This window comes from Fulmarus glacialis, unplaced genomic scaffold, assembly GCF_000690835.1.
Source record: "Fulmarus glacialis isolate BGI_N327 unplaced genomic scaffold, ASM69083v1 scaffold7620, whole genome shotgun sequence".
NCBI lineage: Eukaryota > Metazoa > Chordata > Aves > Procellariiformes > Procellariidae > Fulmarus > Fulmarus glacialis.
The window spans coordinates 1-16,367 of record NW_009185748.1 but is presented as its reverse complement, the minus strand read 5'-3'; the positions used below and the strand labels follow the sequence as shown (position 1 = coordinate 16,367).

Sequence of the window (16,367 nt, the reverse complement as noted above, 5' to 3'; positions counted from 1 at the left end):
AAGAGCACCAATCCTGCCTTGCAAAACTGAATTACACCATATTTACTCGTCAAAATATCTTCTCAAAAGCTTGTGGCCCTGTACTGCACAGCTGCAAGGTCCTAATGCAACATTAACCATCTTGCCTGGAAAAGATAGAAAGCAAGTGGGGTTTTTTTTTGCTCATATTTAAATTTTTTTTGCCATACCAACAAAAAAGAACGAACGAGATACAACTTTTAGCCATTCCTGTAAGAATAAGAGGACAGCAAGGCATTTTGTAAGAAAAATTTTAATATTCTATAGAAATAAGATTTTTTTTACCTATAGACAATCTATGAGATTTTTAGTTATTAGAGTGAATCTATAAATATGTAATGATAGGCAAGATCTCCATTCTGCAATCTAAAACAGCTTAGATTCTGTTCCTGAAAGTGGGTGCTAAAAATGTACTTCTCTACTGAACTCCGACGAAAAATCTACAGAGTTCTCTGTCATTCTCTTCAGCTATCTACTCTTCAGCTATCTACATTAAAATTACTCAAATGCCGCCTCCCCCCACCCCTCAAAAAAAAATTACTCATTTTAGGTTGTCTAAGTTGAGGATCAGTAAAAATGTAGGAGGTGATACTGTTCTAATCTTCTAAACATGCTTCTACAAAGTAAGTCTTAAAGATGCCTGTAGTAAACTATGGGTATGCATTTGTGCTTTCTTTATAGAGATACTAATAGGTAGAAAATCAGACCCAAAGGGAGGTACTACAACATACATTCACTCCTAAATCTACGTAAGTTTAAAAAACGCATTTTCATTTCCAAATTTCAGAAGAGGACCTCAACCAATAGATAAGCTGCAGCTTAATTCTATGCCATTAACCAGATCAAGCTCTATTGGTAGTTGTAGTGTATCATTCAGACTGTATTAACAGCAACTGTAGATAAAGCTGATGCCGAGATCACAAAAACGGATCACAAAAAACCAAACCAACAGATCTGGTGAATTTAAATATTCACTGTAAAGATGACAACATAAAACAAAGATTACACCTGGTGCACTTAGTTCGAAGTAAATCTAGTGATCCAGATAATAATCAGAACTTCTGCTTTATAACAAAAGCAGCTTTTGAACCAGGAGATTTTCATAAGACATACCTAAATCCAACTAAGGAACACTCTTAGGAGCAAAATCTGTATTAAAAACCTCTAGAAAAATACACAAAAAGTCCAGGTGACAGCATGCAACCAGTCAGTGTACTGATGAGTGTTGAGAAGGGAGAAGAAAGTATTGGGATCAAAAATTCTATCTCAAAGCAAGGGAAGTGAAAAAGAACTACAGAAAATAAAACCCACAGGACGCAGTTGGCAATTCTGTCTTCAACTGCAATATATTTTAAATAACTCCACAAGGAGCAGTTTGTCATTTTGGTCCTCATAGAAGTGCTGACACATACGACATATGAATACCAATGGACATCAGCAAAAAATCCCTATCTCAAGCTTACTAAAGTAAATACTTAAACAAGTGAACCAAATATATTTATTAATATGTTTTGTAGGTTGAAATCCATCATCTCAGAAAAACTGTTCACAACAAGTATGTACTAAGGCAATTGTTTGCCTCCTGAAATAGAGAACAGCATTTCTGCATCACAATAGAGAAATACCATACTGAGCTGAATCTCTAGCACAGTTGGACTAGAAGAAACCCCACTCTACATATTACAATACTGATGCTACTACACTACAAACTCAGTATAGTTCAGCAACCTTCAAAGACATGCAGGTGTATGGATGCCAAGTTACAACAGGTTCAGATAGTGTGCAAGAATCACTGAAGCAAAAGCAAATATGGAGTATCCTGGAACACTATGAAATTCCAGAGGTCATGTAAAAACAGATACTTAGGTGCTTTGTGAAAGCTTTAGTGAAAATGAAAGATACTCAACTACAGGATTTCTAAAGTAAAAACATTCCACGGGGAGGAGTTTGGGGGAAATGTTAACATTTCACAGCAATGTTTTCAGGGTCAGTTTATGAAATATTATGGCCAAAGAGACAATAAATAAAGCTTTTGAAAATTCAAAACCCCACAAATCACGTTCTTTAGATCTTCCACATTTCCATACAGGCACAGGACTTAACAATTAAGACCACTAATTCAGAAACAGTTCTTAAATACTTTTAAGTTTCACGTAACATACATGAACAATTTGCTTAATTCCAATGAGCATCTAAACTTAAAACATTCTCTGAAGTTTACTTCCGGCAGAGAGATACCCAACCCTATGTACAACTACAATAAATCTCTAAGTAATTCCCAAAGTAGACTACTGACTTGACATATGATTAATTGGTATGCAATTCTTTTTTTTATACTTGTTTCCAAATACCTAGAACATGGATTTTCAAGTACTTCATTCTGAGATGTTTTTTAAATTGATGAAACTTTGAATTTTGTAAATTATTGTACAAACGGGAAATAGGTTTCTGGAATAGTTTCCAAAACTGGTATAATTCCTCTTGGCTTCTCTAATGATTCAGTTCTACAATTATATCCAAGGCAAAGGTGAAATCCTACTGTTAAAAATCATTAGAATTTTCTTATCCAATTGCAATCTTTTGAATAATCATCACTTTTACAGAAGTGACTGAGCTACACTGCTCCTCCTTGATTTTGTAGTCCTAAAGAACATCTAGAAATGCACAAAGACTTTTGCTAAGAGAAATGTCTTCTCTTCTGAATGAAAAGTTGTAATCTCTCATTTATGTAAGGTCAAGCTTAGAGGAAGTAGTCTTCAGTAAAGCTGACAGGTTGGACAAGGAACTGAAGAAGGGGATGAAGATATTATTCCTGAAGAAGTATAAACTTGAGTCTGAGACTTCTGAACTGTAGGCCTATCAGACACTCATTTTTTCTGTATCTGCACACAGCAACAAGCATACAGATTTCTTCATCATATTAGTCTCATCATTGTAATAACGTGTTTTGTTAGTAAGAGAAAAGGTAGACTTGGGCTATATTTGGTTAAAATGAATACTGAAAGCAATGCCTACTTAATGACTGCTCTTTCACATCCAGCTAGCTTCTCTTCACAACAAAATTCAATGGGTGGAGAGAGATGCATGCAGGGACTTAAGAAATCAACGCAGTTTAAACATACAGAGACAGCATACATAGCATGGAGGATGGAAAGCCAGGACCAGTTGACAATTCTGATCCTGAAGATCCCAACTTGTCAGAACAGATCAGAGATCTCAGGCACTGCATCTAAGGGTTTTAATGCTTCATCATTACCCCATTTTTCCATCCTCCACTCATGAGTGACTGATTCGTCCAAAAGAGATGACGACAAAGAAAATGGAGCTGTTGAAGAAACAGCAGTATCTGTACTCACAGTAGAAGATGGCTCAGCCTATTGCCTTCTGGGTGCTTAAAAACTAAGTTCTACTAGTGTCATCCATGATGACTGACAAACCAAGCTAGTGAGCAACTACTATACATAGTCACTCTGGCTCAGTTACCAAACTAAAAGCAAGTTTTCAGTGTGCTGTACACGACAAAGTTTAATACATAACAAAAGATTTTGGAAACTGCTCATGTCACGGGAAGAAGCCCTACATATCACTAATGTGAGCAATTGTTAAGTTATTTAGCTGTCAAGGACTGCACAGGGACTCCTGTTTTTCTGGGGACAAGTTAAATAATTCAGAAAGAAGTTAGAAAAACACAATAAAAATACTTACTATGTGACTGATTCCAGTTTCAGCCATGTCAAATACCACTGTTAAGGGCTTCCCATGATCTCTCTTGGCATAATGTTCTAACCAAAAAGCTACCAGTTTCTTTTTCTCAAGTTGTTGTTTAGGATCTCTTATATGATGTTTCACTCTGAACCAAACTTGAGAAGAAAAACACACAAAATTTGAAACAACAGATCCAAATTAGCAGGAAATATTATGCAAATTATACAGGATGCACTGAAATTTATTAACACCTCTCAGTTTGTATTCTCCGCTTCTACTGATTTTTGTGGCCACTGAACAGCCAGAGAAACAACTGCATACCTTTCCATACACACCCCTTTCCCTGCCCATATTTTTATACTGGAACTTTTTAAAAATTGGAAATACAAATAATAACAGCACAGAAGAAACAGCAGAATGGAAAAATACTTTTCATGTATTTAAATACTACTTCTTATCTAGATTATTACTTCATAATTTCAAATTAAATCATGCGGTCTTCAGATATGATATTATGTTCTGCGTATATTCTAAGTATTGTTGTGGTTGTGCAATTTATGTTTCTTCTTCTACTTAAGTTTTCTACAGCATTGTAGTTGATATGTTTTGAAAAAACTATTTATAGACACATTATGAATTATATAAAAAGCAACAGACCTCTCTAAAATAAAAAGAAAAAATCCAGAAAGTGACCAACATTATATAAATGAAAGCCCAATACATACCCTCCTGGAGTAAGAAATGAGTCAGGCAGAGACAAGTTTTTCCATGAAAAATAGCGTATTTCAAACTAACAGACTTAATAAAAATGTCCGAAACCAAATTACTGATTATACAATGAAGTAATAAAAGAAGTATTTGGGGCAGCAATGTGAAGAACAGCCTTCATTTTTGCTACCTCTACAATACCAAATTCGACAAGCCCTGAAAATAATTGTAGATATACTCTAATATTTTTCTCCCTGAAACTTGGAAAGTCTTGCTAAAAAACCAGATTTCTTCTCCATGTCTTTTACTTCCAATTGCAAATAAAAAATATTTTATGGCTTGTATAAAGAAACACTTTTTTTTAAACATAGTATATTAACTAGATGCTGTAAGTTCTGAATTTCAAAAAGATACCCCTATTCAAACACAGGACTCCTGTGAAAGTAACTTCTTTATACTTTCAAACGTCTATTTTACAGAACAGAATGAGAATGGAGCATGTGGCCCAAGAAACACATTTCTCAAATGCTGACTAACCAGGAACTCTTACCTATGATACAATCTGAATTTGCATACCAAGTCAGATATTCTGACCCAATTAACACTCACAGAAAAAAACACTTCAGGTATGGAAAATTGAGTCATTAGTTATGTTTCAGTGACAATAAAATCAGAAATCATTATTTGCCTGACTTACACATTCTTGTCATGAAACAATTGCGTAATTTTTTCAGTCCAAGCACTGATGCAAGAAAGTTATGTTTTTTCTACTTCTTCCCCTGCCGCAATCTCACCAAATTGAATCACCCAGTATAATCACAATCAGCTTTCTAAACGCTATAAAGATATCACCACCACTCATCCTTGAATACCTACCTTGGAGGCTAAAAGAAAATCATGAAGCATAACAAAGCAGCAGTTTTTCATACAGCACTGATATCTTACAATGATAAGAAAAGCGTCAGTCTGACAAAACACAGCCACAGAATAAAAGCTGTATTCTTCTAGTAATTTTTTTTTTTAAAAAACTAGTATAACAGTGTTTAAAACAGTAATTTCTGTAAAAGATTAGATTGTTAGTGTATTTCTGGAATACACTACAAACTAGACCTTGTAAGCCAAGGAAAAGCAGAATTTCAGATTTAAATTTTTGGTTTTGTTCAAGGTTCAAGATCTTTGCTTGGAAAGCTTCATGAGTTACTTGTTTTAAAAGCCTCTTTTGCCTCACAGGATTTAAGCTTAATTAAATGTAAATATGCGAGATGTTACAACAGATTAGTTTATAGAAGATAATATCGCCCATCTATTGTACACTATTAAAAAAACACAGGAGTATTTCAGGCAACATTTACTGTCTCCCTACAAATCTTATTCTTTAATTACTAAAAGTTAATCACACAACTTGAGAGTTCATTCCCCAACAATTCTCAGCTGTTCACACTGTTACTGAACATTCCAATGAAAGAACAAAACAAGTAAACCACTGCAGACCTCCTATGAACCACTGCAAGTATGCAAGAATGTGGGCTGCTAGAAAAGTAATGACAATACACTATAATAATGAACTAGCCATATACTCACCACACAATACACTTCAACAGGAAAGTTAAAAATTGTACTATAATTAGGATAAAGGTTTATGATTTTTGAAAACTGCTGATAAAGTTTCTTCACTCCACTTCTATGATCCAGAGAGATACTCAAAGTTGCCAGCTTCTCATCGTTTTCAGTAAAAACAGTTGCCAATATGTACCTTCTATTTTTAAAACATTTTTTTTTCAAAATAGATGCCAAAATGCTGCAAACAAATTAATGATCGATGACTGAAAATATTATATTCTGTGTAACTTACATAATTTATAGCCCTCCTTATCATATCCATGCAGAAAGAGAGAACCATTTTCAAATAACCATTTTGGAAGGACAGATTCTGTCAAGTCTGCAAAGCGAAATGAAAGATTATTTCAGTAATCATATTAATAATCACATTGTAACTTAACACAAGTCACTAAAAACGCAGAAGTCTAGCAAGAAAATACAAAACTGTCTATAAACTACTTTCCCAGGCCTTTGCTAAACTAATGCAAATACTGAGCTCATTTGAAATCTTTACTATCTTCTTCCTCTCACGCTGTAGAGTAGAATCTATTTAGAAAGAAATAAGAATAAAAAATTGATGTGAGAAAAAAAGTGCTGCAAATGCTTATTTTTGCTCATATCTGCAACACCTCTTGCTCTATCCTCTAATTCAGATTGTGAAGTCCTGTAGATAAAGCTGACCTTCAAAATATTCTCACAGCACAAAAAACAGATCTATTCTACCTCAGGTGTCAGACCAGTGCTACTATGACGAACAACAGATCCCTATTTTTTTGTGGGGTTTTTTGTTATTTGGTTTTTTTAAGGACTCCATTCTAGCAAATGCACAAAGACAAAACAAGAGATAGCTGCCTTCCTTCCTCTTAAACAACCCTTCAACAGACATATGGAACCACAACAAAACAGTGAGACAGTACTGGCCAACATAAAAAGCAATAGTTCTAATTTTTCCTCTTTTTTTCTTTTTTTTTTTTAACTGAGTAGAAAAGTTCTTGCTTAGCTCTCTGTGGTACCAACAAAACCTTTAAAGGGTGCTTAATGTAACTACATATAAAAGTCAGTTGTAGTTCAATAGGAAAGCAACATACAACAACAAAATCATTATATAATATAGCTTACCATTAACTGTATATTCTTTCCTCCACTGAAAGCTTTCATCAATCATCTTTAATGTATCATCCACAACATCATGACGCCAAATCAGATAATTTTCAACCCATTTATCATCTTGGTGAAGTCTTTCCACATCTCTAGAATCGTATTTATCTGATTTATCTAGCAAATAAATCAATTATTGTAAGAATGTAGCATTTGCTATGAAAACATAAAAAGGAGATTTGTCAAGTTTCAATATAAGCATCTACTAGGTACATAGAATTACTTTTGCAGTCTCAAATTTAAGCAGACAAAGCATAGCATGAGAAATTGATTAAAAACGTCTATCTCCTGTGATGATATTTAGGAACACTACAAGATCACTCACACTAGAAAAATATTTTCTGTGATTCTTACTCAAAGAAAAAACATCAGAAAACAAGAAGGTGTGTGTAGGGCAGCTGTAATTTTTCTAAAAACAGCTTTCTATAATTAACAAATCACTATATAGTCTAAGAATCTGTGTACTGATGAATGTATATATTAAGCACCACTAGTTCGAGTTTGAGTTCTCAAACTTACAGGCATCAGCATGTCAGACCACGAAATGTCAGACAGCAGATGTTAAAATAACTATTTTTGGCCACACGCTATACATCATTGCATTAAACAAAATTGTTTTCTTTAAAAAGATTACACATTCTACACTCGTTATAAATTGTAACCTTACTGAACACAAACTACATGCAACTCTAGAGCAATACAAAACCCCCAAGCCTCAAACTCTTCTTCTATCAAGTTAGCAACAGGATAACAAGTTAACACGCTTTAGGAAGTACTTCAGATGAAACAGGAGTTGCTGCTGCTCCTTACTTTTTTTTTAAATTATTTTTTAAACAGGAAAGTTTGTAAAATACAAATGCTTAAGTGGACCTATTTTTATTGTAGATGCGCTTAAACAAAGGCTCAGTTTTTAAATCAATGTTCCTCTTTGTCCAAGAAATCTGCATCATTGGAATGTAAATCAAGTAAGAGCCCATGATAGAAACAGGCTTCTGAAAGCCATAGACACTGATACAAATCTCTTTGCTAACTACTAAAAAACATAAGTTCTTAAACTATTCACTTAAATTTATTTGTGATTAGCACGAAAAAAATTAAGACTGGTTGTTAATAAAATAGATACTAGTTTTCATATACTGCAAAGACTATTCCTGTGTCAGCAGCAATAAACTCAAAATAACTACTTTCAGGGCCATCATAATTAAAATAACTATTTAGAACTGTGACTCGATGGCTTAGGGATGCATATTTCAGTCAGACAACTCTAAGGAAGATGTTAAGAAAAATACACCATTAAATTCCGCTAATATTTTTAGTTTTACTGGCCTACATGCAAAGATATGACCTATTTTGCTTGTCTTTCAATTTATACTGTTTCCTGTCACAAAGTAACTGTAAGAATATACCCATTTTAAATGTGTCCATCCACTAAGAGTTATTATAGTTGCACTCCCCCAATGCATCTCTTCACATCCAACTGCTTCTTACATATATTATGTATTCAATTCCTTCTTTATTAGATTTCAGGTTTCTCCTTCCCTTGATCCCAACCCCCAACCCGCTACCTTATCTTGTTCCTAAACCAAGCCTACAGTCAAATCCCACTTTCCTTAATCTTAGTCCCCTACTTGCTCCTCTCTGCCCATAAACCTCCAATCCACTAAAAACTCTCACTCTTTCAGTACCTTCTCTCATCATTTCCATACTTTTACCAGACAGCTCATTCCCTATATTCTAAGTCCAGCAAAGCAAACACTCAGCACAAGACTGAGATGCTGTTTAATCTCTCTGTGGCTGTAGGTCAACCACAGAAGGAACAAGTTGCAAAGATTTTGGGTATTAAATTTTGTAAAGTCTCAACTGCTCATTTCAAGTTTGATTATTCCCCCAATGATTTATGATTTGGATAGTCTTGCCTGAGAAACAATAACAGTACCTAGTTTCAAGTTACAGTCATAAAAAATAACTTTGGAGAGGATTTCTCCAGGTCCTAACTCCTGCTCAGTCCTAACTCCTGCTCACAGCAAGGCTAACTCCCAAGCTCAAATAGGTCACTAAGTACCTTTTCCAGTCAAGTCTTCTACCCTCAAAAGGGTAGAGAGATTCCACAGCCTCTCTTCGTACAACATGCATTCCAACCCCAATCCCCTTCAATAATATTGTCATGTACAGTAACTAAGCTGGCACATCCACAGTCAGCTAAAGTAAGAGAAGCATTGGCTTCTCTCAGCCATGATATATTAGCTATTCTATGCTATGGATTATTCAATATGACATATTGTCTATTAAGCCATTCATAGACAACAAACTAGGGCTTTGCAAGAGCAAAGATTTATTTTAACATCAGTATTACATGTCTCTAGTGCCTGAGCTACCTTACTTCAACTTGGTTTAATAATCTCTAACATGCACTAGCTTCCAGCTAAGAATGACTGCAGTTAATCAATCAGCCAAGTATTTTTCCAAGATCAGTCCCATGTATATCCTATTTGTATAAGGGATTTGAGTACTTTGTAATTAAAGAAAAAAACACACACCACCAGGTAAAAACTAAGAGGATAATGTTTCACACTGCTTTCTGAGGCTCTCCGTGCTCTCAGTATCTATTTCAGAGCAGAACTGTCAGAATGACAGAATAGTGCATCTTGTATCAAAAAATAATGATATGTGAATTTTTTTAAATTATGTGGAACATGCCTCAGAACACATGTTTCTGGGTCACTAACAAGTTTTCCCAAACTCTGGACTTAGATAATATTAAAAAAGACATTTAACTTTATGAATATTTTAAGAAAATGAAAGTGAAAGAGGAATGGAGAAAACATTTTATCCAAGCTTTCAACATCACAATGAAAAGCCAGCTGGATTCAGAGATAGGGACAGTTGAAAAAAAAAAATTAAAATATTTTTCCTCTCTTCAGCAACTAAATTCTCAACAAGATCACACATGTAATCTGAATTTACATATACACAACACCACACTAAAACAGGTACTAGTCAAATTCTGCCTCCACAGGCACTTGCAGAATACCAGTATTTCAATCAGGTAAGCTTAACAAGACTGACAGAGTAACAGGAGTACCGATTACTGTTTTAACCCTACCTGATTTATCCAATTCTTGCTACAAAATAAATTAAATTTAGAGTGAGATTGTGAACCCAAAATAAATGTGTTTTATCTCACACATATAAAGCAGAGTGATACGAAATTGCTGGAGTCCTCCAATAGTCCAGTCAGAAGTATTTCAGTTGAGAGGAGGAATTCCTCTTCAAATTTGTGCACTTCCCGTAATTCTATAGACATCTGGAAACTTGTTCACAAACTATGCTGTGAAATAATCTGAATGTTTCCAATTTTAAATCACTCATGGAACACTTGACTGTAGTTACTGGACTACTAGAAATTTCTGGAGTTACAACAGAATTAGCTGAAAGAAAATAGACCTTTGGGGTTCTCAACACAATTTAAACACATCCTGCACAACAGTTAAGAGGCCAAGAGGCACCCAAACAGAAATTCAAGTGAAACTATAAACTGAAGTGTCTTACCTCAGATAATCTCCAAGTCTAGCCACTTAAGGTACCTGTAAACATATACTGATGCTTTTCTCACTAGAAAATTAAGCACCTGTTTCATCACACCTGCAGAACTGCCACAAAGATGCTGAGACACTAAGTTTAGTCACCCTCAACTCCAGGCAGATGGACATCTCTATAATTAAGTCCATAACAAACAGAACTTCATAAGGTATTTGGAACACGCCCTGCTCGCCCCAAAAGTAACACAAGGAACAGCATTCACAGCTACTTCTGTTCAGAAAAAGCTAGTATAAGCCAGATATGTAGCAGCAGCACCAGCACCAGACTTTTGTGAAACAACCATCTAGAAGCTTGGAAACCCGGTTCCTCCTTCAGCCCAAGAAATTCAAACTTTACTGTATCCCAGAATAGTTCCACAGCCAGTGGAAGAAGCAAAACTGGGATGCTGCAAGACTTTTCTGTTGAACTCGTAAGTTGTAGAAATTAATCAAGACTCAGATCCAGAAACCAAGAGAAAGCATAACCTGCTTAGCAAATTTGATATACACCAGAAAGCAGTAAAACCAAATTCTAAGTTATATATAAAGGAGTAACAGTGACAATAGCAAGGAGACAACACCAAAATTAGTTCTCTTCAATGCCGTCAGGAAAATTTGAGTGAGCAAGAAGATTGACCAGATCTCAGACAGAACTTTAAAGGTTAAGTTCATAATTTTATTTAACCTTATTTTAAAAATAGCTACTTAAAGTTACTTTCATTTCCTTATTGAACATCTGGGAGAAGACTGGGAGAAGACAGAAAGTTGTTTGAACAGCAGCTTCTTCCTATTACTCGCCTTCCTTTTTTCTTGCTTAAGTGAGGAGTTCTGTTCTTTTTATGACCATATTCTGCCCTATTAATAGGTGTCTTCAAGCTGAGAAACTTACGGTGAAAATCTGACTTAATTACTATCTTCCAACATAGAAGAGCCTGTATAACACATGACAACAGCTCTGAAAAGAACTCAGAATCAGGTAAAACTAAATGAACATAAATTTCACTGCAACACTTTCACTGGAAGAACTCATGAAACTCTTTGATGCACAAATTGTAACATCCCTTTGGCTTCACTTTTTTTTTCAGTGCCATTTACATTACCAGAAGACCAATGCTGCACTGCTCTGTTTTCTTCCAGCATTCATGCTTTAGGAAAAATAATAGAAATTTGAGAATATTCAACAAGAATATAGAAGAAAGACTATATGACTGGAAAACAAGCAGCACAGCTAAGTCCCACACTAAAATAATCCAGAGAAATTCAGAATTCACAGCCTGTAAGAATGACTCCTCCCTTCAGGAAGAACTCTCATCCAAAAAAGAAATGTTACAGAACAAGCCATACACAAAGCTAAGTAGGGATAGCAACTACATACCTTTGAATAGAGAAAAAAACCTACTTTATTGACAAAAAATTGGAAAAAGCAACTTAAAGTATGTCAAGTGTTCCATTACACAAAGCCTCTCTATTTAACTACTGCCTTAAGCTATTTCAGCCAAGAAGTCTTTGGTCTGAAACAGTCATAATTATTCTTCTGGCCTTGGCTAGAAAGAGGAAACCCATTTGAATTGGCTGTTGATACCATTTAGGTATGTGCCTTCAATTGTTAGATGAGGAAACCTGCAAGACTGAAAACGATTTAAGAAGGTCAGTAGCCATACAGGGACAGGGGTGAAGAAAACAAAACTATTTCTGCCCAATAAGGAGTTACTTCAACAAAATCAAATAGCAATAAACAAACAAAATATCTGCCTCCACAAGATGTGATAAATTTAAACTTTTTGTAAAGCTGAACACTCGGTGACAATAAAAACTACTTTCAATAGAATGCTCAAGCATCAATATCATATAGCTTTCTATAGAAGTATGGGTTTTATCCTATCCATATGCTTCCTATCTTATCCTTCCACCATTTCTCAGCCTGAAAGCCAAGAATCAGGGAAAATAGATTTTTTCAGAGCATAAACAGACATAAGGAGGTATTCAAAACATTACCTTAAGAGCTTTCTACAACAGTCATATTACTATGGTTTTTTGAGGATGCCCCATACGTCTAAAATTTTATTTGCAATTGGCCAATACGATTAACAAAACACGCTTTGCTACTGGCTTAAAGAAAGTCATGATGAAATTTAATCTTTTAAATTGGAGTGGGAAACCTCTCTTGCAAAATCTTTTTCTGAAAATTAAGCTTTGTCTAAAGGAGAAACAAGAGTATGCAAATGGAGAAGGGCAGGGAATACAAGCAATAAGAAATGGTAAATATGCAAAAGGAAGTGTGGAAAAGACTTGTTGAATGGAAAAATCTACCAAGATTTGATTACAAATAATTTCCACTGTAACATTAAAATGGAAAGTAATAGCCCAGAAATAAAAGCTTATTTTAGAAATCCTCTAAGGAATGAAAATGAAGAAAAAGACAAGGCTGTTTGGTACTAACAATGTTTTCTAGCAGTCAGTACTGGAAAATAATCTTTTGTTTTCGTTGTTCCTGGCACCACCCAAATCATTTACATCACCAACTCTCACAAAGAATCCAAAGAGACAAAACAGAAATTAGGCTCCAAACCACAAAGATAAAGTGCTGTCCACCTATCACATCAGACAGCATTTGCTAGTCTATTGAACTAACAGGAACTTTTAAACGGCATATTTCCAATACTGAAATGCAAGGGTTTTAATTACTAGGGATATATGTTTCTTACAAGAACTGAAGTTGTCTTTCAAATATAGCTAGAAAATTTACTGAAGATAAAAACAACCACCACAAGATCTCAGTTAACATTAAACACTGCTTTGCAGATAAGATCTCACAGTGGCCAAACTTTCCTTCTAGAACCCCTCAATGGCCACATTTGTTCAACAACTTCAGCACGAAAGTTCTCGTTAAAACTTTGGGGAAATGAGCCAGTAAGGTCCTCTGACACTGTATTTTCCAAACTGCATCTGACTATTAAAACTATTCTTTGATTCAGTCGCATAAATGAAACAACTGTATAATTCAGAAAACAGATTTCTGGTGCTTTCAATCACTGAACAAAACTTTTCCCATCCTACCTTGAAAATTGTCAAGACTGCAGTATACTACTTGGTTGTAACTTTTATGTGAAATACCCCACCATGTATTATATGTCACAGTTAATATTAGATTTTTCTGAACCAGCTATATATTAATTGTCCATATTCTGCTTTAATCTAAAAATTGTATTCTGCCAATATATAATTTTAACTAAAAATCAGGATTTCAAAGGCCCTCTAAGTTTTCATTGCACAACAAAAATAAACATTACTGCAAGACCATCACAGCATTTGTGAGCATTAACAATTCTTATTGCATGGGGGGAAACCATGTAACTGAGTTCCATAATATGGAAGAATCCCTTCCTAACACAACCACCCAGTTTTTAGAATAATCAGGAACACTGTTTTCCTCAGAGGGAAAATAAAACAGTGGCAGCTGCACCCCCCCAGAAGGAAAACTGCCTGAAAATTTCACTCAAATTTTATCACTTGCAGCTCCCCTCTAAAAGGAATTAGGTTTGTTCTGTAGAGGCCCACAATTCTATGACCACAATAAACTTCCACAGAAAGTGTCAGTTTCTCAACGTGCCTTAACAGTGCCCTCAGTTTTCAAAGCAGACTAAAACTGCTGGTTATGAAGCAATCATTCATACCTTTACCACATAGAAAGTCACATGGGTTTGGGGGTGTCTGCATACATGCACCTCCACACCCCTTTGCCAATTAAGAGAAAGCATAAAAATACATTTTAGAACATATACATTAAAGACTGAAGGACCACAATTAAACTAAAACTCTGTGGTTTTCACACTTGAAGTGGGCATGACAAGATTAATTTGCTTGCGGTGTTCCCAAATTTGAGGAGGGCATTTAAGAATGTAAACTCAAAAAAATCCTAATCCTATTTTCTTGAAAGGACTAAGCGCCCTAAACCATGACCCAAAAATGGGCTTACTGAGAAAATGTGTTCAAAATACTGCAAACAGGATTACAGCTTACCTTGCAACAGTATTCAATTATTTTAATGGCTGTAACAACCAGCCCAACAGAGGCTTCATTACAACTAGAGAAACCTGTGGAATTCCAAGATTGTAAGGGAAAGTTCAATCGAAAAAGTTAATACTCCCTTTCAGCAGCAACTGTCCCAAAGTAGTTCTAGGCTTTCCAAAGTCATTTATTATGAGTTTAACTCTGGGTTAACAGAATAATAAGAAAGCAAGATGAATATATAGGAAAATATACACATTAATAGCCAAAAGAATTTATAATTTAAGACGATCCTCCACTCTCCTGAGCCCAAGCTTTAAGACCGCCAAAGACATCTTTATTCACATAGAAATATCAAATGGCAAAATAAGCTCTCTCTTCTTCAAGACACTACTCTAATAATTTTGTCATCTTGCCAGAAATACAGATCATCTCTAACCAAGGCCAAAGTAATTTCCTTCATGGAAGTTAGGAGTGAAGTTGTACTACACTCAAGACCCTCAAAGTCTGCAAGAAAAGTGCTATAGCCAATCACAAAGAAGACATAGAAGTGTGCAACCCTTACCTAAAAGCAATAACTAGGTAACCTGCAAAATTTTGATCAGGAACATCAAAGCAAGGCATGTGTTTGCAGGATTGAGTCTTATATTAAAGGAGATGCATGCAACTCCTAAACTACTGGGCTCCTACTGTATTTGCATTAAAAATTGGATAGGAGCATGTTTTTAATAGAAAGCCTTTAGACAGTCATAATAAAACATACTGCTTACTGCAGCTGTTAGCATACTCTACTACTATATATTCTTTTATCATAAGCAATGCAAATCAACCCTGAAATGAAAGGAAACCCCCTCTAGACTTACCCTGGTATTCCCTTTCCCCTAGGCACCCCCAGCACCTCCAGGCCTTCATTTACAAGCTTAAAAGCATCTGCACTTAAGAACTGAGTTGGACACACAGCATGATTTTAATTGAGGCCAGCATGAATTTAAAGTGCAAGTTACTCTAGAAAAACAACTCTTTCCTTGACAAACTGGTCAAGGTCAGAATTTGTTTTTTTCTTCTTCCATGTTTTACGTTCTAAAAGCACCAAGCACAGCAGCGTCCCAGACCCCGCACCACAGCCAACCAAACATAACTATGAGTCAAATGGACCCAGACCTTTGCCCCGACCTGCCTTGTTGCCCAAGAGAGCAACACAGAAGAGAGCACCAAGAGCCAACAGAGAAAACATCACGCTTTGTGCGCCATCCCCACCCGGTAGCTTCGGCCACCTGAAGCAAAGGCAGAAACGCCCACTCACCTGGGAAAGCGGGGATACAGGAAGCCCAGAGGGGAAAAGCGACACCAGGCAAGCCCCAGAAACCACATCCACAGAGCCGGACCCACAGCTCCCAGCCCACCCCCAGCTCCATCACCGAGGCGCTCACCTGGCAGGTACTCCGCCTTTTTTTTTAGCCTCGCTTATCAGCACGGCCTTGTCCTGTCGTTGCTGAGGAGAAACAAGAAACAGGAGGGGCGTAAAAGGAAGGGAAAGGCCGGGGCCCAACACAGCCCCAGCCCCTCACCTGTAAAACGGGCCCAGCCATCCCC

General features: G+C 35.9%; 1 protein-coding gene across 2 annotated transcripts in view; it reads right to left on the bottom strand.

The window, feature by feature from the left end:
* MOSPD2 (motile sperm domain containing 2) overlaps positions 1 to 16,257 on the bottom strand; it is a 41,440-nt gene extending 25,183 nt beyond the window's left edge. The window contains exons 1-4 of one of the 2 annotated variants that reach the window (XM_009576870.1): positions 16,205 to 16,257; positions 7,150 to 7,305; positions 6,284 to 6,370; positions 3,724 to 3,878 (exon numbers count right to left, since the gene is read on the bottom strand). In XM_009576870.1, coding sequence (XP_009575165.1) covers positions 3,724 to 3,878; positions 6,284 to 6,370; positions 7,150 to 7,195 — 288 coding nt within the window. In that variant the 5' untranslated portion in view covers positions 7,196 to 7,305; positions 16,205 to 16,257. Of the gene's footprint in view, positions 1 to 3,723; positions 3,879 to 6,283; positions 6,371 to 7,149; positions 7,310 to 16,204 lie in introns of those variants that run through there. The other variant, XM_009576943.1, reaches the window with a different exon arrangement.
* Positions 16,258 to 16,367: the final 110 nt, after the last annotated feature.